The sequence below is a fragment of the Clavelina lepadiformis genome, chromosome 1, assembly GCF_947623445.1.
Source record: "Clavelina lepadiformis chromosome 1, kaClaLepa1.1, whole genome shotgun sequence".
NCBI classification, from domain to species: domain Eukaryota; kingdom Metazoa; phylum Chordata; class Ascidiacea; order Aplousobranchia; family Clavelinidae; genus Clavelina; species Clavelina lepadiformis.
The window spans coordinates 12,442,161-12,465,517 of NC_135240.1; the positions used below are offsets into that span (position 1 = coordinate 12,442,161).

At 35.2% G+C, this 23,357-nt stretch overlaps 3 protein-coding genes across 16 annotated transcripts; 1 reads left to right on the plus strand and 2 right to left on the minus strand.

Annotated features, from left to right (window-relative positions):
• Window positions 1–1,066: 1,066 nt before the first annotated feature.
• LOC143446605 (uncharacterized) lies at window positions 1,067–9,202 on the minus strand. 8 transcript variants are annotated; one of them, XM_076946370.1, is made up of 7 exons: window positions 8,963–9,202; window positions 4,383–4,512; window positions 2,928–3,098; window positions 2,702–2,852; window positions 2,386–2,457; window positions 2,025–2,193; window positions 1,067–1,927 (listed from the first exon to the last, which is right to left on the minus strand). In XM_076946370.1, the coding sequence occupies exons 4-7, from the start codon at window positions 2,811–2,813 to the stop codon at window positions 1,816–1,818; spliced, it is 465 nt and encodes a 154-aa protein (XP_076802485.1). In that variant the 5' UTR covers window positions 2,814–2,852; window positions 2,928–3,098; window positions 4,383–4,512; window positions 8,963–9,202; the 3' UTR covers window positions 1,067–1,815. The 8 variants fall into 8 exon arrangements, with proteins under 8 accessions (XP_076802485.1, XP_076802453.1, XP_076802462.1 ...); XM_076946338.1 differs by lacking the exon at window positions 8,963–9,202 and adding an exon at window positions 4,792–6,134; XM_076946347.1 differs by lacking the exon at window positions 8,963–9,202 and adding an exon at window positions 4,792–6,134 and having other exon boundaries at window positions 2,928–3,934.
• Window positions 9,203–9,919: 717 nt separating this feature from the next.
• LOC143453121 (protein O-mannosyl-transferase TMTC1-like) lies at window positions 9,920–18,967 on the plus strand. Of its 6 annotated transcripts, none has more exons than XR_013115134.1 (19): window positions 9,920–10,075; window positions 10,285–10,414; window positions 10,883–10,989; window positions 11,155–11,338; window positions 11,472–11,655; window positions 12,457–12,660; window positions 12,736–12,872; window positions 13,398–13,501; window positions 14,061–14,259; window positions 14,669–14,831; window positions 14,950–15,073; window positions 15,500–15,683; window positions 15,808–15,893; window positions 15,971–16,215; window positions 16,403–16,538; window positions 16,801–16,948; window positions 17,151–17,294; window positions 18,315–18,484; window positions 18,571–18,967. XR_013115134.1 is itself a non-coding variant. In XM_076954281.1 (19 exons), exons 1-19 carry the CDS (start codon window positions 10,068–10,070, stop codon window positions 18,646–18,648), a joined length of 2,745 nt encoding a protein of 914 aa, XP_076810396.1. In that variant the 5' UTR covers window positions 9,920–10,067; the 3' UTR covers window positions 18,649–18,967. The 6 variants fall into 6 exon arrangements, 5 of the variants coding, with proteins under 5 accessions (XP_076810396.1, XP_076810404.1, XP_076810431.1 ...); XM_076954281.1 differs by having other exon boundaries at window positions 18,305–18,484; XM_076954289.1 differs by having other exon boundaries at window positions 16,801–16,910; window positions 17,149–17,294; window positions 18,305–18,484.
• Window positions 18,499–22,934, minus strand: LOC143453157 (biogenesis of lysosome-related organelles complex 1 subunit 5-like). 2 transcript variants are annotated; one of them, XM_076954328.1, is made up of 3 exons: window positions 22,701–22,930; window positions 20,382–20,440; window positions 18,499–19,432 (listed from the first exon to the last, which is right to left on the minus strand). In XM_076954328.1, exons 1-3 carry the CDS (start codon window positions 22,903–22,905, stop codon window positions 19,259–19,261), a joined length of 438 nt encoding a protein of 145 aa, XP_076810443.1. In that variant the 5' UTR covers window positions 22,906–22,930; the 3' UTR covers window positions 18,499–19,258. The 2 variants fall into 2 exon arrangements, with proteins under 2 accessions (XP_076810443.1, XP_076810451.1); XM_076954336.1 differs by lacking the exon at window positions 18,499–19,432 and adding an exon at window positions 19,583–19,834 and having other exon boundaries at window positions 22,701–22,934.
• Window positions 22,935–23,357: the final 423 nt, after the last annotated feature.

Here is a 23,357-nt window from a genome sequence, read left to right on the forward strand (position 1 = left end):
CACTGTGAGCAGTATTGATAGTATTGAGCTTATAGGTCTGTCCACAGCGCTAGCTTCTTGGGATTGGGTCTCTGCAAGACCGAAGGGGCTGCTTTACTAGAAGCGGTATCTACAGCGTCAAGAGAAAAGAACGGTGGTAAAGGACGTGACGTGGTGTGTCACTAAGTTTTAAAGTTATAATTGCTGAAGCGATGCAATAAATAATAACAGTAGGTTGTAAGTCTTGCCAAGGTTTCTCTTTTGATATTTTATTAAAATACAGATTTAATAAAAAAAAACTAACCATTTGAGAAAATTTTCTTTTCGTTAAACTTATTCATAATTTTAATAGTTGGCAAAACCGGCAAAAAGATCTAAAAATGCGTTTTATTGATCTTGTTTTACCATGTGAACCCGAAAGAGGATCAAAATGTCATACAACAAAAGGGTTATAGGCTACTTTTATAAACGCATGTTGAGTGTTAATACGCATTTCAAATTCCGACATGATATTGTTGGAGATATTTATGACAAACTTGAATTTTATAGCCTTGCAGCGATTGAGCTCGCCTACCTCTTCAATAATATCATATCATACGACAGAAGAGATTATTACGATGAAATGTGTTCGACCCACACGTCAATAAGAGATAAGAGCTTTCAACTTATCTTGCATAGAATTTTCATTGTTAGGTTGCGTCCTTTTTAAAGTGGTTAATTTAACCTTCCTAAAAAGGTGTGAGTAACATTTTGAAGTTAACATCACGATCTTCTGTTTTTAATGTGGCCACATCAAAATTAGCATGCGATCAACTTATCAAAGAAACCTCTTATCATGTTACGTCCATTTGTATTCGTCACGTCATTGACTTTTAACGTAATCGCAAGTGTGACTCGTTTAGGCTACATATCAAAGTTTTGCACATATTGCAACTATTTTTTAGTGAAAGTGTCACGAAAAGTGATATTGAACCCCCATATTACTATGAAATTTTGTTAAATTAAGTTAAACGTTAATGTTAAATTAAGCCTTAATAGAAAATCAATGTACCAAAATACAGCAGTGAGTCATTATCACTAAAAATGCTTTGATTCAGCACAGTATATTTTCCGAAAGCGCAGTCAAAAAGTGAAAAGCAAAATTACGAAAATATTGAAGACGGTGAAATAAGTAAAAAAACAACAAACAATTTTAACGAATGTTAACTTTATACAATGACGAAAATGCGGACATAAATAAAGGATGAGGTGCTAAAATGGAATGAATGATCGCAGCTTACGTTAATAATAAAAGACTATAAAAGAGGCACACTACAAATCTAACTGTACAAATAAGGAAAATTAGCGAAAAGTAACTATCCGCTCACCAATACGTGTGTGATATAATTATATACTGTACAGTATATTAGCACAATAGGTTGGTCAGAAGAAATCATTGCACCGTTGTACGGCAATGTAAAAATAACAAACATTACCAAAACGAAACTGGCAAATGATGTACTGTATTTTACGGACCATAAGGCGCACCGGGCTATAAGGCGCATTGTCAATAAATTGCTTTGATTAGTTTTTTGTTCATACATAAGGCGTATCGGACTATAAGGGCATATGGCTATAAGGCACATGTGTTACCGTATAAAGCTCATTAAAATACGTTGTGAGCATGCGCATACGCATTATGATCCATACATTAGGCGCACCGGCTTATAAGGCGCACCGGCTTATAAGGCGCACGATCAATCTATGAGGAGAAAAAAGGATTTAAAGTGCGCCTTATGGTCCGTAAAATACGGGAATTTTTACTCGTTATACATATAACACTGAATCACGAACAAATTACCAATCTACTGTTCTATGTGTTGGTTCAGCAAAGTGCAAATGTTCCTCATTTTCACATTCTTCCGTTGTCACCAAAAGAACTAAATTGTTTTCTGCCAGCTCCAAATTACTATAAAGAGCAACAAGTATAACAGAAAGCGCACAGCGTAAAATTTGCAATGTAATCCTTTTATGCATGCAAAGATTACAGAAATCCCATCACTTACCCCCTTTTCATAATTATAATATTTTCTTGCTCATCTATAATTTTCTGGCAATCGACTGGACCATAACTGCCGGGATTTCGAAAGGGGATTCCACAAGGCATTCCAGTGATGCTGAACTCGTTAATTTTAGCATACGGCATACGTCCATTGGATTTGTGCATTGTCTCACCTGTGAAGCACCAGAGCAAAGATACCAAGGCATGCACAAACACAACTTAATATAATTAAGATGAAACAATTAGCATCAATTCTATTGTATTACATTCTATTGCTTGGAAAAATACGCAACACTAATAATAAAATTTTTTATTTCACACCGTTAGGCTAAAGAAAGACAATTTGTTGGCATAAAAAGACTTACAATATTTCTTATTAAAAATTTTTCGAACTTTCATTTGCAATTCGGTGTTTTTTTGTCTTGAAGTACTGCAAGCTGTATACAAATATATAGCATACGTTACTTCTAATGAAAATTTTTTCATACTTTATGATTAACATGATTCATGATGACACTAATATCATTCAGGTTCATATGCAAAAAAAATCTTCAATGAATTAAAGTTAAAAAATAAGTGCTATAAAAGTTCCTTTTAATATATGCTTGCAGTAAATGTAACTGTAGTTAATCATGTTCTTGCAAATGTTTAGAAATATCACAGTAAATTACATAAAATTACCTTTTCCGCAATGTAATATCTCAATAAAGCCACTTTGAACACTTGGCTCCAAGAAATATGGCCTTACATCTCTGCTTCCAAATGCATTGAATGTATCGTTAACAAATGCCATTCCACCAACGGCCACACCAATTTCCTCAAGTTCACCACACTAAAACAGGAACAAGTTACCTTTGTTTCGTGTACAGCACGGTTACACCATAGTATAATATGAACAGCAACATACAGCTTGAATTATTCGAGCAATGGCATTTTGTCTAAGTTTTTTTTTTCATATTTCCATCCATTTCATTTGGTGGCATGGAACTTTCAGAATTGAAGGTCTTTGCTTTCTCTTTCCAAACTTGTTTTGTTTGCTTCAAAAGTTCTCTCCACCTGCTACCCCAGAGTTTGAAATCTTGAAAAACAGCAATTAAAAATTAGTACAGAACATTTGAAAGCTTTATAAAAAAATGAACATAAATTGAAAGTAAGAAACACTGAAAACAGGCAAGACCTTACTTCATGCAAAACACTTTGATAACTTGTCTAAACTAGTACTTTCATTGTTCAGCTGTTAACATAGTGAAACCTTCATTTATGTAAATTTTGAAGTTGAGTAGAAGCTTACACCTCTTAAGATTTAACAGCGTCAATCAATGTTAACATCTTCGATATCTAAGGCTTTCTAATAACCAACATAACAGTAAACACATTTTTGGAAATTCATTACACACGTATCATGTGAGGTCACAAATAGCATGCACTTCAAGTCATGCATCATTCATTATGTATCATGCTCTTCACTAATCGAACTAACACTGTGACACAAGTTTCACAATCAAACCGAGAAAAAAAAATTACTACATGCAAATTTAGTAACGAACACAGTAAGCATGAAATCAATGAATGCAATTTATCAGGTGAAAAACAATGAAAATTATTTTCAGTGAGAACTACATTTGTGCATTTAACGACATAATGCTAATGACTCAATGAAGCAAGCGATCAATTAAGCAAACCAGCCAGAATATCAGACCTTGTACATATCTTAAATGAAACACATGTGATGCTGTCTAGAAGCTTCTCCCTTGAAAATTTGGGAAGAAATCATGCAACTGTATTAAAAATACCAATATTCTGTTTCTTAATGGAAGAACAAAATAGATTGTAGCCTGTGAATCTTCGTTTTCGAAAAGGTTTAACTTTTTGAACCCTTGGCCTTATCGATGCATTGTAATTGTAAATCCAGCGCTAAAACACAGCAGTTGGCAAAACGCTAGTAAACAAGCGTCAAAAGTATTTAGTAGTGGCAGTTTAACATACCATCATACAAGAGATCTGAGAAAGGGACAAACTTTAATCATTTTGTAAGATCATGCAATAAACATGCAATAACTACTTTAAGTTGGAGAGTTGTCCCGGACAAGGAACGGAGCTTTTTGTCAGCCAACAAGATTATTTTGGCGAAGACAACTGTTGCAATCTTTGAACTTAAAGTACGTAATGGCATCTTTCAACCAGAGTTCTATCATAATAGCCTACTTCAAGCGGAAATTACAGCATAGAGTTACAGTAATGAACTGTAACTTGTTTGTAAAGCAGGGAGTGCAGTTCTACAGCTTGCGGTAATACTGAAAGAGCTGATAACTACAGCAAGTATGAATTATGGCAAATAAAACTTTAATCTACGATGAATCACCTTGATTTGGTTTTTACTTAAACCAGTATTAATGGTTGCTTCATTGAGGTGCTCTGACTTTGCAGTTCTCATACCTTTTGTTTCCCACAAAGATATAAGCATATCCCGTTGGCTTTGTGAAATGTCCTTACTGAACAATGCAAATCAAATTATTAATAAGTGAGACACAAAAATATTTTTTTTTAAATTGAAAATACAGGTTGTCTGTATCTACACGAAATATCTTACGTCCATCTGGACGGCAATTTAGAATAGCGTTTTATTAACACTTTTAGTGACTTGTATGCAAATAAACAGAGTGACATGAAAAAAATGCCATACTAACAATTACTTATTTATGACCAAAGATCGAATTAAATATACAACAGATATATACATATAAGTTAGCTATTATACATGAAGAACTAACCGAGATCTTCTAGTGCTTGCCATGTTACTCAGAAAAGAGCAAATAGTACGACAAAATTTTAACAATTTTACAAAAATTAAAACATGCAATAAACTAAACTGTTTGGATAAAAATTAGTTTTGTAAGAAGTAATCACCACTCAATATGAATTAAGAATAGAACATACACACATAAAGATAGTCATCCTAATAAATAATATAACTTAGGGCACATGTTGCAATAAAAGCAAACGCTCAACACTAAAGTCTTACAGATGTCAAAAATTTACTGTGCACAGATATGATTTTCTTGGTGCTTGGTAATCAACAGTAAGCGCCATATTTCAACTGCAACTCCTTTTCAAATCATAAAGGCTTCAAAGATTATCAAGAAGTTTGGCCAACCCTTTTATGTATATGGTACACGTAAGTCTTTTCCTACAGCACTATAGTATTACAATATCACAATGTTCTTTAGGCTAATAGCTTATATGCACATACTTTGATGTGAATTAAACACTTAATCTGTGAGGTCATTGTCTGTCTCAGCAAAACCAAGTTATGGGCATTGATGCTATAAAAATGTAAAAATATAAGCGATAGTAGCTGTGACATGAAATGACAAATGTTCCAAATCAATATACTTGATATTTGTTTGTAATAAGCGATTGTTTTTCGGAGTAAATAGCCATTTATCTGCACAACTTCTTTGACCAGATTTTTGTTTAAATAGGCCATTCTTGAATGCAGTTGAGAATAAATTGCCAACATTACTGTTCAAAGTGGATGGCTTTTAAGAGGTGGCAAGTTGTTTACAAGCACTTGTTGTTTACAAGCACTTTTAAGAGGATGTTTTAACTAAAATCCATTATATCATATATATTGTAGTAACCGGTGCCCTTCAAAAACTTTGCTAATCGTAACTTTCTTAATTGAAATGTTTGGTCTGAAAAGCATACAAAGTAGGTGGCTTCAGGAAGAAATTGAGTTTTATTTTGAAAACGTTACACCAAAATGAAGTGCTGTTTTCAATCCTCGCAGAAAAGCAATCGTTTAGACAACAACAACCTTTTATTTGTCGTAATTTTGATGGCAGCCACTTGAGATGGTTGCTTTCGCATGGACTAAGATTCAAATCAAGAGCACTAGAGCCAAAGTACACATTTCAGTAATAACTCTAAACATTCTCTTGGAAAGGTAGAACAAATCTTACTGACACTTTTTAGTCGGAGGTAGTGGTATATTTTGAAATAATTTGAAGAATATGTAAAACAGATAATAAAAAAGTCAAGACAGGCTTCAGAATTTCATGGTCCCAAACTAGGGTAAAGTTGGTACAACAACAACAAAGGTCAGTAAAGGGGTACACATGAAACGTTTCCAAATTAAACAACTTCATGCATTATGTATTTACTTCCAAGTGAAGTTTCTCCCAAAATAGCCAAGTTTCAGTCATTCACAATGTGCATCAAACAGAAGATTTCAGCTGGCAAACAATGTTTGGTGGTGGATAATGTTGCATTCCAAACAAATTAAAAAATTTAAATAGTTTTAATTTAAGAATTTAAAATACGAAATCAAATCAAAATATTCTACTGTTGACAATAATTATTACCATCAAAAAAACTCTGCATAATCTAACAAAACCTTCTTTTGTCTTAAGTTAAAAAGCAATGAAGCACATTCAAAAGTAATCAATTTCGCTAAGCGCAGCATCTTACATCGATCAGCAGAAAAATTCTCGGACAGCAGTTTTTGCCACAGCGTGTGCTCTGACTTACTCTGACTGCTGGTTGGTCACTATGTTTTGTTGTCTCAATTTAAATTATTTTCTCCTAATCTCACTTGATGCCACTACTAACAGCATGATCTGCATATCAACAAGCACTTCCCAAATGTCTGCGTTGATGCCTGTCCTTTTTGGGTACGTTTGAAAACATCCCTGATGTGTAGTGCGGTACGAACTACACAGTATCGCTTAGTGGCTTGTTTACCATAGAAGGTCTTGAAGTATATCAGCATTCTTGCTGTGACTCACATGACTGAGTAAGCGCAAACAATGTCAACAGAGCAAGTTATGTATGCTGAGCGAGTCCCCGGCAGATATGGACCTTGCCTCATGACACATGACTGTGATAATGACAGCATCTTTGCCAATAGACTAATTGTTCTTAATGAATCGAGATAAATAATTATTATTAATTACCCATCACAGTTGAGCCAAGTGGTGAGTGAACTTAAATAACGACCCACCAAGAGATCGGGTACTCGGCCAAAAATTGGGAAACAGTGAGCTGACCCTTGGCCAATGCATATATCCAAAATTGGAGAATAAAGCTACCAATGAGTGTTAGCATCCATTTACCCTAACACCAAGGTAGCAAAACGTGAGCTTAAAGCTAACATCAACAGCTCACCTTGTGACACCTTGCAGAAAATTTAAATCTTTGGTCAAAAAATGACTAATGGGCATTGGGCACCAAATCTACACTGTTATAGTAAACAGCGTCCTGTGACTGGATGTAGACCTATAGGACCCCACAGCATGACAATTTTTCTGTTTTTGTGAGCATTGAACCTGCTGGGCTTCAGTGCGATAGAGTCACTCCTTACCTTGCACATTATGAAACGGAGCCACTCTGATTGCTCCTCCCGAAACTATTTGCCTCAGCAAAAAAGCAAGCCGGATAAATAAAATCAAGATACCCATTGCTCACTGGCTCTACACTGCTAAGGATGGTGTGGGGGACTTAATTGCCTGCTATCTGGAGATGGTTGTTTCTGCTCAACCCTGTAAAAATAGGGAATGGCAAACATTGTAACTTGTGAACGTAGCACAAAGAAGATTGCAAAATAAAGATTACAACATATCCAGCTATTGTATCCCCACGTTCCCCATGGAATACATAGTCATCAATTTTTGGATGGCAGCATTACCCAGTTGTTACTTGACTCAAGCTCAAACATCTAGTTTGTGTTGCCAAATAACATCTTGCTCAGAGGAAGCAGGCTGATGGTAAAACAGGGATATTTTTACACAAGACATTTATTTTCTAGAGGCCGTTTATTATCATTTTTAATTTGTAATAATCTGCAAACTCATGAATGCATATAATCGACAAATAGCACTCTTTGAGAACGATTGAAACCTTCGTTTGTTGAAAGTCAAGACAAATTAAATGATTGCCTTTTGCTTATGATCTGCATATCAGATGGATTTCCTTTTTGGAATACTACAACGTTAAGTTGCTCATTCACTCCACTCAGGATTTCGAAGTTCTCTGACAATCACACAAGATCACTGTACTCTGCAAGCTCGTTATGTAAGAAAGCAGCAATGTTGAGTAGTAGCCAGCTTTGTAGCCGAATGGTTAGAGCTGGCAATTAGGCAGTGTTCACTATCCAGTAGCACTACCATTGTTATGCCCTTGGGGTATTACCAATGCTTGCTCCAGTTCAGTGCTTCTGATAAACATACCTAAATTCAAGCAATAAAAAACATATGTGTATCATTCCAAACTTGCTTGAGAGCTAGCCAGATAAGTGGGGCTGGAGCAATTAAAGATTACCACAAAGGTTAATGGAAGCGAACTAAAATGACATATGAAGTTATACTTCTATCCTAGCCGCCAAATAAAGAAAATCATGTTGATTGCTGTGAAACGCTTTGACCTTATGCCACAGCAGTGGTATGCCACGTGTATATAATTGATGCAATCAGACCAGCTTGAAGGCAAAACTATTTCAACCTGATGCTGAATAAAAGCACCATGCAATTACCACAATTCAATTTAATACATTGCATGAGCACTGCAAACCCGAAAAAGTGACTTTTGGCTACTAGAGTACCGGTCTATCGTTGGCTGGATTGCCAGTTCAAACACCATTGTGCATTGCACTGTGCAACAATTAAGCAGTCTTTAGAACTTGCTTGGATTCTACATTCAGTAAGTAAGCATGCAGCTATTCCAGTGCCTAGAAGCCCGAGGTAGATAACCTATATCTTGTCTACGAAACAGGACCAATTAAGCAGCGTTAATGCCAGACACACCAAACGCATGAAAGAACTGAAATCGAAAACTAGGCTATTTTGTTCATTTCAGCCTTTTCAGATTTTTAGTAAGATCCGTTTATAGTTTGTGCAAGGCATTCCAACGTGCATCAATCACTATACAAACCTTATCCATACATACCGGTATAGATCTCAGTAGTCTTCAACAGTAGCCTAACAGTAGCCTAAGCCATCCAATCGTACCGTACGATGACCAGCCACAGCAGTTCGACTGGATTACTTATTCGACCTATCGCTCGGTTGGATTACTCATACCAACACGATTAGCCTTCCAACAATTATTTTAAGAGATGGAAATATTCTTTTTAGCCCATACGAATGGGTAATCCGTGCAATCTTTTTTCCCTTTCCTATGGGCTAATCCTTGACGAAGCGGGTGGTAATTTATGTAACGTAGCTCGTCATCAGTTTTGCATTCGTGTATGTTCTAATTTTGTAAAATAAATCTAGTAACACAGCACATGCATAGTGTTAAAAATATAAGAAAATTAAACCATGCTAAAAGTAATACATCGTGTTTTATTTTTCATGATATACGTAAAGTATCCGTATCTGTTTGGTGTCCCCGTTTGCTCTGGACAGCCATTTAATAGTAGTGCCAGCACTGAGCGCTAAATTTTTCTGGCGTGAACAATTTGCATGTTTCACGATATCTGATTCCCAAATAAACCGAGGAGAATGTTCTTCCAAGTGAACACCAAGCTCGTTAAAACGTTAAAAAAGTATTAAACCTAATGCTCATGTATTTCCTTTCACACACCGCAGCAAGCAAGCAACTAAAGAAATATGGGTTGCACTTCATTTGTCAAATAAGCAGAGAATTCACAAAAGATGAATATCAAAACGCGCCTGCACAGCAGCAATACAAAATGTTGACTGTCGTCGCGTTTTCCCACTTTGGGTAACGTGCTTCGCCTAATCAATGGACGTGTAAAAGCTGCAAAGCAAGTGATTCTCGTGTTTGTGTGACGTCATAATTGAAGAGTTGTCGAAACCTGACGTTAAATGGCGTGTGGCAACCGCCACATAGCATCAATCAGTTTGTTGATAGCTGAATGTTTGCTTAATTGCCTGGGGCATCATAGAAACATGGCCATCACAGCCTGCGGGAAGCACTTTGCTATAGATTTTTGCTTTTAAATAAGGACTGCAGATAAGTAATACTGCTGGCATGAAAAGAAAGGGTGCAGTTTCAAAACTATGAAACTGAGACCGAACACCGCTCAATGTTGAGGTAATTACCTGGAAACAATACTAATATGCAAAGCAGCTAGCATAAAAAGGGGTAACCCATATTTACATAAGACTTTCAAAAATACTAAAGTCTTATATGTGCGATATCAGAAAATAGAAAGTAAATTTCATTTTTAACACTGGATAAACTCCGTTTTCTGAAAAATGTATTTCATGTAATCTCCAGTAAGCTATAAAAGTATGTTTCAGGAAGTATTTATCAGACTGGGTTGCGTTCGGGCTTTTGACAGTTACTACATGGTTGGCGTACAAGGATGTGATCAACGGGCCGTTTTTACACGATGACATTCCAGCTATAGTAAAAAATCCGGATGTACAGGTCTGTTTTGAATAATAGGCCGTTCGGTGATTTATAATTCTACATAGGCCTACTTGAACAGTCAACACTTCAGAATTACTTTTTACCTTCTCCAGGGAAACTATATGTTTTCATGACCGTTTGTTTGCTTTTATTGATATTGGCAACATTACGCTACTCAAGCTCCTGTAAAATGATTTTGATAATTTTTATGAATAAATTACCAGTCATCCACAAAAGAACTGATAAAATTATCTTTGATAAATCCATGGAGGTAACTACGAGCAAAAAAACTGTCACAGGCCGTATTTGCTTGCCTGCGTGAGAATAAATCTCAAGCATGAGTGTGACGGAAACACAAATGTCATTCGAAACATGTTGTATTTTGTGGTTACTCAATCTTGAATATAGGCACGTTTAAGCGTTCTACCGATCTACTCAGTTTTGTGACTCAGACTTTGTTTATAATGTAGTTTTATCAATGTTTAGGAAAATTCCCGATTTTCATCTATCATTTGGAATGATTACTGGGGTACACCATTGCGAAATAATGGTAGCCACAAATCCTATCGTCCAGTTACTATATTATTTCTCAGGTAATTGAATAACAAGCTATTAGCATATTACTATATGGAAGCTGTAATGAATAAAAATTGGGTACAGATTAAGAAATGTAAATTGCAAGGTGGAGTAATTTAATGTACAAGTTATTGTAGTAAGATTATATTGACTTAATCTATAATTGTATCATTGTACTTAAGGATGATACATTCGAGTTTTGATAACGACCCCAAAGTGTATCATGGTGTTAATATCTTCTTACATGCATTCGCGTCTTACCTACTGATGAAAGTTTGTTGGAGTCTCGTATTTGATGACGATGGTTTTCTTTGTTCTCTTCTGGTCGGATTATTGTTCTCGCTGCATCCCATTCATACGGAAGCGGTAAGGGATGATAAACAAGGGTTTAAAAAATGATCACAGCAAGATATCGTTTGCCAGTTTATATAGCTTACTTAAACGGCGTTTACTATACGGATCTGTTTCTCTTGCTTTCACATGTCTGTGTTGGGTTTAGGTTTGTGGAGTTGTAGGTTGTGCGGAATTGCTATGCGCGGTATTTTATTTGTTGGCGCTTCTTGTTTACCCCATTGAATCAAATCAATATGGACAAGGTGAAATCATCACATACGATAAAAAAAGCGCAACGTCTTGCAACACGGAAGCAAAAGTGGAAAGAAACCTAAACGTGAAAGCAAGCGGTAAGTACAGATTAACTTGTAACTACAAGCATGAAGTGCAACCAGGATTAAACTCGAGGTTTCATTAAACCACATCTCGTTTTGGTTCCTGCACAACGGACCGTTTCCATCAGGCCTGTTATATTACAATATGTCAGATATCAGAGTTGCAGAAAAATGAAAAAAACTCATGCGAGCCCGAACCGAGCCTAAGCTTATAACGTCATAATGACACAAACAAAGAAGCTGATTCTTGAAGGCAGAAAGGTCTGTATCGATGTACTGTTGGCTACATTCAAAGACTATCTCCACGGAAAAAGTACTTCTTAGTAACTTAGTTGATGAATACATCAATATATAGTAACATGCAATTGATACATAGTATATACTATATACGATACTATATATAGTAACAGAAACTATTTCACAAAGAGCTTTTTTCAAGATCAAAACACTAGTATATTGTATTTACCGGATTTGTGTTTACTTTTTAATAAAAAAGAACGGAAACATTGCTGTGACAACGCCTATATGGGTAACCTGATTGATGGACTTATCCTATGATACAGTAATTTTCAACTTAATAACGGGCACAGCATGATTAAAAACTATTCTCGGCAGCAAATATTGGAACAGTTACGACTTTTTGTTTTTTGGTCGAAAAAGCAAAAGTTCGAGAAAAACCAAATATAAAGCTCGTGTTTGTGAGAACACTTAAAAATGGGAACGTTCGGGCTCGGCACATCCCCACAAAATATAGGCTTATTAAAAGTTTGCTACCGAAAGTAGTTGTTTTATCACTTCAGTCGTTTTAACTAATAGGTTTTTCTTCAAACAATCCAAGCCTTCGTTATCGAGTAAAACGTAAACATGACACTAGTATGGCCACCATTGAGGAAAAATACAATAACGAAAGCCAATTGAGAAAAGAAACGAAAAAGAATCATCATTTCCCGTCTGCTGCTACGTTTAGAATGGGCCTCTCTTTAATTCTTGTGCTCCTGGCAATGCTAAGTAAAGAATCAGGTAGCCTAAAGTAAGTTCTACGGTTAACATTTTTTTATTTCAAAGCCAATCATAACCTATTTCATTTGTGTGTAGGAATAACCGTGTTGGCAGTGTTGATGACGATCGAAATTCTGACAGGAATTTCCCGATGTCAGCATCAAGAAAGAAAGAAGTTTTGGAATCGGCCAAACAATCGTATTCTTGGCAAATGTATTGTACTTCTTTTTTGGGTAAGGTGGTGTTCTTTCTACACTTAGGTATAATACCTGAGTGGCAGTAGACCAGAAATGCAAATGTAACAACAAACTGAAGTCTTCGCCGACAAATTGCGGTAAAAGTGACGATAGCTACATAACAGCTCGCTACCGGATATTTATTTGCAACATATTATATTTTGCCCTTCATTCGAAAAATATTGTTATAGAAGATGTTGTTTCTTTATCACAAAATTTATGTAATTTTTGATAAATTGCAAAGATAAGCTGCCAGAAGGGTAGAGGACAGCTGGCCGCCAATTTTAAAATTTCCGGGGTTCTTTAGGGGCTGTCAATTCCTGTATGCTCTCGATCGTTAATTATATCTTAATAATTAATGTCCTAGAAAAGGCTTATCCATAAAATATAAATACAGTATGTAAATGTTGGAGCTGAGCTCTGGTAGTTCCAAGCCAAACCAAGTTAACAAAAACGTCGGTTTCTACAGCACAATGGCGTGATAATGTTCTAAAATTGAAATAGTTCCTTTTACATATGTAGGGCATCCTACTTGTCTTGGCCCGATTTTGGATTATGGATTGGACTCGTCCTATATTTGCAAAGCCAGACAATCCTACATCTGTGCTTAAAAATAAGTTGACAAGGTATAATAGGCTATAAGCGGCCGAATTCAACCTATTTGTGATGGACTGTAACATTCCTACTACCGGTCGCTTGCAATTTTGCATATCGGTGTAGTAAACGGCATACACAAGTAGATATACTGTATTTGTAGGCTGTATACTTGCAAATATTGCATTTCCGTAAGTGCGGATGTCATTACAATGACGTCAGGGAAGCCATGTACGCATCAGTTGAGTAAAAAGCAGTTGAAGGCAAAATAGTTACCCGTAAAACCTCTATTTGAGCGCCACCTTTATTTGAACGCCACCTCTAATAGAACACCACTTTTAGCGGCGGAATTGTATTAGCAGGTCTCTACTGATAATTCTCACCAGCTAGTCGAAAAATAGAGCGCCAACCTCTAATTGAACGTCACCTCTAATAGAACGCCACTTTTAAACAAGAGTTGAAAAATAGAGCGCCATGGCGGTGAAATAGAGGTTTTAGGGTAACTACGAGACGAAACATCTGCAAACCGTTTGTGATAAATATGGTAAAATTACATTTTATTCAGAAATGTAGCTTACGTTTTTCATTAAGGGCCATGACATATAGCTACCTTGTTTGGATCAACATGAAGTTGCTTATTTACCCTGTCAACCTATGCTACGATTATTCATACGGAACCATACCACCTATTGTGTCCATCTCGGATGACAGAAATCTTCTTTCTCTATGCCTTTTCCTGGTCGTTTTGGGGACCATTGTACACTTATCGAATAATCTGTTTAGAAATAAGGTAAAAAGATCGTAGCCTATATAACTTGCATGCATGAAATTGGTGACACGTGGCGGAGCGGTTGGCTCGTAAAATGCGAGCTAGGTTCGATTCTTAGTTGCATCTCCTTTGCAATACTGTTATGCAAGTTATAAACGACGCGTTCAGTAGTCCTGATGAATAGTTCCGAAATCAGGAAATAAAATTTAAAAAATAAAAAATAAATGCTCGGTAACGGAGCTCGAGCGCGCGGTAACGAATTCTCACCGACGTTACATGGTGCAAAGTCTTTCTTCAGTCGGGGAACAATGATTGTGATATCATGTCATGACAAAACGTTTTACACATATGGTCATCCATTCATTGTTTTCCATAAAAAAACCTATGCACTACCTGACTGTATATTGGAGCAAGTAACTTATATTCTCAGGAAACTTTTAGCAAGGCAGGTGCGATGGGTTACGCCATGATGATATTCCCATTTATTCCGGCTTCTAACCTGTTCTTTCCTGTTGGATTTGTGGTGGCCGAGAGAGTACTTTATTTGCCTAGCGCAGGCTTTGTAATTTTTATGGTGCATTTCTGGCACAAAGGTAATGTCTGAATTTATGTAAGTATGCTATGCTTAGCCTACTATCAAACCGAAGTTAGCTAGTTTGTTTTACAGTAACTGATACAGGATTTTCATCGTTCTTTAAATAACTGATACAGGATTGAATAAGTTTCCCACGAAAAAGATGTGGTTATATCTATTAACCTTCTGTGTTTTGGCGGCATATTTCTGCTTGACATTGAGAAGAACTAACGACTGGACAAGCAAGGAAAACTTTTTGAGGTGATATATTTTAGTTTACATTAGTCACAACCAAAACCCATTTTAGATAGAATAAAAATCAAAACAGAAGCCCATCCGCCACCCATATTCATCTTGAGCGAATTCAACGTATATGTAGTATATTGGTTTGTATCGCTAAGTTCACTAGGGCAACTTGCTTTAGTCGCCTGGATCGCGAATTAGGAAGAAACAGTCGAACTTAACAATCGTTATGAACATAATAGCAATGGTCGAAGCGATCGAAAATAAGAATCGGAAGGAATGAATACATGAATTGGAGGCACAGTTTATGGTCTGATTCGCGTTCCGGCTATAGGTTTACCCGAAAAAAAGCGGACTACAATACAAATACGAAATGTGAATATGAAATAGGAATAAAAAATACGAAGTAATAGTTTTGGCAATTTTGTGGTTGGCAAAGTTCAGATCTGGGTTAGCTGCAGCTCCAAACAACGCAAAGATTCGATACAATTGGGCCAACTTTTTGAGAGAAAACAATCGCTTGGACGAAGCTATTCGGGAATATCAAAAAACAATTGAGCTATATCCTGAATACGTCAGTGCAATTCACAATCTTGCTACAATATTAGAAGACGACCAACAAACAATGGTAAATTTAAGTTCTTTTTTGAAGAAAGGTCGTTGGTGCTTTGTATGCAGTATTGACTAAATCGATGTTCTGCTAAAACCTAGTTGATAATAAATATAATTAATCGACCTTATTTGAACATTAGGAAGAAGCAGAAAAGCTGTACGCGTTGGCCATCCGAATACAACCATTCCACGAAAATTCGTACAGGAATTTGGCCAATCTTTTTGTGTAAGTACAGCCCATAACAAAAAACAACACAAATGAACTATACCTATTTTCAAAAATCTCTTCACATTATACGCCAGAAAACAAAATAAATTCGATCACGCTACCAAAGTTTTACTTCGAGCGATCCAAGTTATTCCAGGAGAAGTGACGCATGCGGTAGGACTGGCTCGTATTTTCGTCACACGCAAGCAGTACAAGCAAGCAGAAAAGATTTTTCAGCATTTACTTAGTCGACCTTGCCTGACTGGAACTAAAACTCAAACCTGCACATACGAATACCAGATGGCTTTGAATGACTACGCAGAACTTTTATCAAAGAATGGTACGAACGCTGTTGTAAAGCATTTGTCCAACATGACAGAAGAACAACAACAAACGTAACAAAATTGATAAAAACATTCAGTCCACGCGATATAGGCTACATACACTCCCTATAGTTTACACGCCTCTGACTGAACATCTAAAAGCAGGTTGAAAAATCCTCATCTTCAGCAACTGTTAATATTCAGGTGACATCAAAACCAGTAAAAAGCTCCTTGGAAGAAACATGGAAATCAATTCGACCAATGCTGCAACTCTGGTTAAAATGTCGAACATTTTGATGAGCGAGGGAGATACATATGCAGCTACTCAATTAATGCTAAGGTCGACCATTTCCTATGCAAAACTATGTTTATGAAGTTGTTTAAAATGCAAATTAAAGCAAGAAGCATACGAAAACTCGCAGAACAAACGACAAAGCCAGAAATGTTTTGAAATATACTCGTTAAGGCAGCCGTTTAACTTATCACTGCAACCGTTTTTAATGCATATGGCATTTACAAGGAAACCACATAGGCTAGTAAAACTGGCCACTTATCGTATCTTCAGTTCATTTTTCTAACATTTTTCTTGTATTACAACACAGAGCGATCGCAATTGATCCCAATCAATCAAACAACGCCTGGCAACAAGCTGCTGATCTACTGCAACGAAAACGATATGAAGATAGTGAACGCTTATACATAGCAGTGATTGAGACCAAACCTGATAACTTAGAAGTTCAGGGTCAATTTGTAAGAATTTAATAACCCCTGTTGAACACTAAAGTAAAGTAACGATTAAGACCAACACGAAAACTCAAAAATAAAAATGAAATCATCATCAAATTCGATTATAATGCTTGTTTGCCTGGAGGATTGTAAAAAGTTATTGCTTCAAATTGATACAAGTGCATTTTCCTAAGGATTGGAAACTAACCAAAGATACTATTAACAGGGAGCTCTTCTCTGGGAAAAAGGAAAGCGCCAGGAGGCGGAAGAATTTCTTTTAAACGTAACATTTAGAGATCTTTCTTGCGAAGCAGAAGCACCCTGGCGCAATTTAGCTGCAATACAAGGGCGTGAGAGAAGACATAAAGAGGTAGGCGTGCATATAAGCTATCTTCTCCATTATTTCTGTTGCATTTCGGCTTTTGCGTTGTTTTAATTCTATATAGTACAGTAGAATTTGCTTGTAACGACACTTCCAGGAACTGCAAAAAATGTCGTCGCAGACGAATTGCCATAATTCATTCCAAAATTGTCTTTCGATACAACAAGGAAGTTTATTATACAGTAAGGTTTGTCAGTGTAGTGAACAACCAGCACGTTGGCAAAATTACGCAGAAAATGTTGTTGTTGAAAATAATTATTTACAGTGAAATGTTATTTGCGCATTATTGCTTATTTGGTAATGACCGTTCACGGCAGAAATTATGGCCTAGTAGAATGCCGTTCTGAACGAACAATATACCACTGGACCGGGAACAATTAGGAGGGGGTCGTTATATGTAAATCGACGTGATGGGCGAACTTTAGTTTGTGCAAAAGATAGGAATTCTACGAGGACCGAACAAAATGTGTCTTTACATTGGCGAACTTACGTTTCAAATAGGGATGTGCCGCGAGCAAGATTATTCGGGTTCGGGCGAACCCGAATATCATAAAGGTCGACACGAACGAATCCCGAATCTATTCGTATTAGAACCAGATAATAAATTTTTCTCCAAAAGTTGTCAAGTCTTGCTTCTAAAATGACGTAATCGATAAACAAATCGCTTTCTTTCGAAAAATAGTGTTTAAAAAACGACCGAAACAACAAAATCGTTAGGAAGACGACCTTCATTGTAGTACTACAGTAGTACATTGTAGTACAGTACTGCTGACTCTAGTTTGGCATTGTCGGGATACTAGATCATCTTTTTTTACATAAGTCAGTAAATTTATAAGTAATATTGTATTCGGGTTCGCCATTGTTGGTATTCGTGTTCGCCCGAATCTTCCCTAAAGGCGATATTCGGGTTGGGGTTCGTATCAGCCCATCCTTAGTTACAAACAAAGCCGTTACAGACGAACTCTACTGTATTTGTCTTCGATTTTTTTTACATCCAGGCCATTGAAGTCTTGCAGACATGTTTTAAACGTCAGAAGAAGACATCTCAAAAAATGCCTCATTCAAAGCAGTCAGTTCTTCTGTGCACTCTAGCAAAACACCAAAGAGATAGAAGTAAGCAAATCCATGCTGCTGGCAAGCACACAACTGCACAAACAATGTGGAAAAAAGCAATTCAGGTACACGAACATGCTTCTAAATCTCATATTTTATTGATAGCAAATAATATATTGTGATACACACCGGAAACAATTTCTTTTTTCAGAATTTACAAGAAGCAATGAAGTTAGATGAAAAAAACATTGAGGCAAAACAGATTTTGAAGCAAATGGCGCAAGCTTGACATTTAACTACCACTGACACTGAACATTTTAAACATTCTTGCCAATGAGATTATTAGTTTACGCATTTAATCAATTTGAAAAAAGTTTGCAAAAGGGTTTGTTTTTCTTCCTTGTGTCGATGAATTGCCATAAAATGGCTAAAGACAAATTTTGTTTAACTGGGTTATTTTACATGCATCATCTCCATAGGGTACATACTTAGTATTGCAATAAACATCATTTGGATTTATTTTAAAAGGAGCATATATTATCATTTATTGCTTAAAAATTATATGTATAATGAGTATGAAATGGTAATACAGAAAAGTCAAATACTTATCCTCAGACTGAGCAGTCTTTGCACAATTTACACTCGGCGATGATTTCTCACCGCCAAAGCCCTGGTTTCTGATTATGCATGCAGTTTTTGTTGGTAATAGTTCACAATAAAATAGGCTGAACATCACTAATAAGTATTCTTTCAAGTTAAACTCTGATACTGCAAATTCGTTGGTGCTTAACTGGAAAGAAAAATTTATGGAAAAACGTTTGACAGTAACAGATTGTTTTACGTTTTAATTAAGAGGGCTGGTTTTAAAGAAGTTTTAATTAAGCAGAAGTATTATACAATTATATTTGTTCAAATGCAGTTGAATTTTCTCTTTCTACTTGCTTTTCCATTGCCTCATATTCTGATAACAACTTCATTACTGCTTCGTCATATTCTTTATTTATGATATGCTTCTGTTCAGAAATATTGTGCCGGAAATCTTCTTCGCTTTCACTTTCACTTTTATTTTCTATCTTTATAAAATAACATTTCTTATTAAATTAACTTGAAACGAACATAAACAAATAAAATAAAAACAACAACAACATAAAAAATATAGGAAATCTGGTAAAGTTAGAAGCAACAATGACATGAAAATGAGACAGCGCAGGATACAACACTGACATTTTGTTAACAATCTGCATCAATTAAGCATCAAGACTTGTACAAATGGTTGTTGCCATATAGTTGGCAAGGGATTTTTTGACTAACGTTGAGAAATCAACCACTGCTTATGGCCTTACAAAAAATGCAAACAGTGTTCACACTGAAATTAACATTTAAAGAAATGTTGAGATTCTAGTTAGAGATGATAGTTTGCATACGCATATAACCGCCATTTTACCAGAGCCAGTTGGGTTACTTTTCAAAGTTATCTGGAATTAAGTAAAAAAAATTGAGCTATTGAGTTAATACGCTTTCATGGTATATATATATTTATCAAAATGAATTACTTAATGCAAACAAACTAATAACAGTATCATAATTATATAACTTTTTACCATTGCAAGAACATCAGGATAACCCAAAGTTGCACTCAATGTTTTTGTTCAATTAAAGTTATGACATATATGATGAATTTATTTACCAGGTATTTACTTTATTTTCAAATAAATTTTACCAGAACTTCGAGTTTTAACATTTAAGTTTACTTTATATATATATACAGCAAGTCACAGCTGGCAAAATAATCAATCTGTATATCGCATTACTTGAAAACTTTAGAAAAACCGTGGTTTACCAAAAAAAAAAAAAAAAAAAAAATTAATGCGCCAAATCGTCAATCCAAAATATACTTAATTAAATAATCCACATTTAATTCAAATACAACAAGGTATATGCAATAAAATTGACAAAAACAACGCATTAATGAATTTATCAATCAATACAAACAAAAACAGGTATGAAATATCTTACACTTACGTTTATCGGAGAATTTTCTTGTGATGAAATTTTTTCACACATTTGACAACAAACAAGTACTAAAGATGAATTTTAAAAATATTTCATTATGTGTTTAGGAAATATATTTTACTAAGTATATCAAATGCATTATGCAATGAAAAATTTCTTTAAGGGTCATTCCATACAAAATCAACTAACCTCAAACACACTTACCTCTCAGACTTTTTAATGTTATAAGTTAGAAGAATTGATATAACACAAAAAATTTCAGCGTTTGAACTTAACTGGGTTTTAAGATATAAGCCTCTGAAATTTTGGAAATTTTTGCCACTTAAAGGTGCCCTTTTCTTCTTTCTATGCTTCTAGCGTCTACAGCTTTAATAGTATAATGCTAAAAATTGGCAGGACTGGATTCTTGATTATATTCTTTATATTAAAATAAACTTTAATTTAACAATAACAATGTTTCCCCTTGAAAATTCAGGATTTAATGCTAAATGTTCCAAAGCCCAGATCTTAGCGAGGGCAACGAGATAAATTGTTTTTTTGATTTTAATGTTTTACATAGATACCATATATTCTATTTCAGCATTTAACATCTCTTGGTCAATCTCAAACTCAGATATAATGTTAAACTTTCTTAGCGTGATATGTAAATTTGTGTAAACCAATGGGAAACACTGTAAATTTTTGGAAAGTTGTACATGACAAGTTACGTATAATAAATGATTTTTTTGCATGTTTGTATTTGTTAATATTTGTGACATTCTATTTACAGCCAATATTGTTATTTTGGATATTCCTGACAGCAGCAATTGCACCTTGGCAATAGAGTAAAGAGAAATCTGAACATGTATTGTGTTATGCAGTATGCTACAACTGTGAGTTATCTATATATATCTAATCTTCAAAGTCTGGCACTGTGGTAGCATATTGTGCAATACATTTTTCTATAAACAAAGTGCTAATTAATGATGTCAAGAAAATTTGGCCCTATATAAAAGGTCACAAACGTTGACAAATATAAAAACAGAAAATAATCATTTATTTTACTCTACTTGTTATACGCTGCCTTTGGACAAAACACAGTGATTCCCAATGTTTTACACAAATTAACATATTACGATAAGAAAATTTAACATCACGTCTAAGTATGATCATGAGATGTTGAAACTGAAACAGAAAGTATGATATTTCTATTAAATTCAAAAAAATTTTTTATCATGGTGCCTCAGAACATTTAGTATTTATTCATGAATTTTCAAGGGGAGATACCGTTTTTATTAGATTAAATTAATATAGCGAGCATAAATAAGAATTAAAATTCACCTATTTTTAGCATTTTACTCTGGAAGTTGAGGATGCCAGAAGCAATAAAGAGCTCCCTCTGGTGGCAGAAATATCAAAATTTCAGGTAAAATTTCATTTCATTAAAACAAAAAATTCTGAGAGGTTCATTTTTATTTTTTTTGGTTAATTTTGCATGGAATGACCCTTAAAAGAAACAAAAATATAGAAAAATTTAGAAATACACAACAAAATGTAATAAAGGTTTTCACCATTTACGAGTCAATCATGTATTACGTATAACACCCAACATGTCATTGTTATGTGCATTTTCTGTTTAACAGATTATTTCATCCTGTTCAGTAAATTCATATTTTTGTAAACAGAGAGTTAAAACTATGCCATTATTAAACATAGCTAATTCAGTGCCAACTTAGTGAAAACTATTATATCCATAACCGAGGTGCTATTTTTCAGTATATATTTCGAAGAATTTATAAAGCACCCTACTCCAATAATGCCGTGGCATTTTATGTAGGTAGTTAGTAACAGTGTCAGTAAAGATTATTATAGACATACCGTATTTTCTTGAATAGAAACCGCGGCTACAATTTTTTATTTTTGAACGTTTTGTGCGGCTGCTATTCGAGGGCGACTTCTATTCGAGGGCGGCTTCTATTTTTATTACATGAAGTACCAGTAGTGTTGATTAGGTGACAATAAAACTCTGCGCTCTCTTTTGACAAAAAGGTTTTATTCTATTACTATCCGATCACTACTGTAATGTGACAACTGCTGTTTTTCGCATGTGCAAGCTCTCAATCACAGCCTTTATATTACACCAAAGCGATTTCAGCATTGTCTTCTGCTGCTTCTATGGGAGTGCGGCTTCTATTGTTTATTTTTAATCAATTAGTATGGTTTCTATTCGAGGGCGGCTTCTATTCAAGGGCGGTTTCTATTCAAGAAAATACGGTAATGACTTCACTGAATGCCATGAGCGCTCATGCATAATGCAGAGTTTATATAAATGTTGGATTAAAAACTTACCCTTTGCTTGGATTTGTGTGAAGTTATGTGCAGCCAAATCAAGAGATAATGGAAGAATTTTTTCACTTAGGTTACGAGAATTAACCCAAATGTCATTTATTAGCTCGTCATCTTTGTTTTTCTTGTCTTCAAATTGTCGTACAAAATAAGAAATTTCACCCTGTATAGCTGGTCTATGGTTGAACAACCTACTAATAACTTCCATTCTACTATATTAGTAAAAAAGTTACCATTGATCAAAAATTAAAATATTTTGGTACAAAAAACCCAAAACATGGCAGTCAAAATTTATAAAGTCTTTAAGACAAATTCAATAATATAACAAGACCAGACTAAATCAAACTGAAAAGAATTAAAACAATATCAAGAAAAGGCAAATGATACTTTGAAGACTACAATCAAGAGCTTTTAGTTCTAAGACATCCTGGCCAGAAAAGAAGATTACACTGCTCATTACAAGAAGATTACAAGCTCGTTACTGGGGTGTACCTTTGTATTTTACTGCCCACTAGTGGCATAGAAATAAATTTTTGAATATTTTTGTACTTAGTTAATGTATGACTGTGAAATTTTGAAAATAAAGCTCCCTAACGAGATCTAGCTTTTCAAATCTTCTTTGGTAAAATCTTAACATTTCGCCCTCTGGTGGCAAAAAAC

Coding starts and splice junctions, on each gene's coding strand:
- LOC143446605 (XM_076946379.1), bottom strand. CDS start 2,813: ATGGCATTTGTTAACGATACATTCAATGCATTTGGAAGCAGAGATGTA. Junction 2,458..2,701: donor GATATTACATTGCGGAAAAG/GTAATTTTATGT, acceptor ATTTGTATACAG/CTTGCAGTACTTCAAGACAA. Junction 1,928..2,024: donor ATTATAATTATGAAAAGGGG/GTAAGTGATGGG, acceptor TGCTCTTTATAG/TAATTTGGAGCTGGCAGAAA.
- LOC143453121 (XM_076954281.1), top strand. Junction 14,260..14,668: donor ATAATCTGTTTAGAAATAAG/GTAAAAAGATCG, acceptor TTATATTCTCAG/GAAACTTTTAGCAAGGCAGG. Junction 15,074..15,499: donor AGCAAGGAAAACTTTTTGAG/GTGATATATTTT, acceptor GGCAAAGTTCAG/ATCTGGGTTAGCTGCAGCTC.
- LOC143453157 (XM_076954328.1), bottom strand. CDS start 22,905: ATGGAAGTTATTAGTAGGTTGTTCAACCATAGACCAGCTATACAGGGT. Junction 20,441..22,700: donor CACACAAATCCAAGCAAAGG/GTAAGTTTTTAA, acceptor ATTCATCTTTAG/TACTTGTTTGTTGTCAAATG. Junction 19,433..20,381: donor AAGAAAATTCTCCGATAAAC/GTAAGTGTAAGA, acceptor TATTTTATAAAG/ATAGAAAATAAAAGTGAAAG.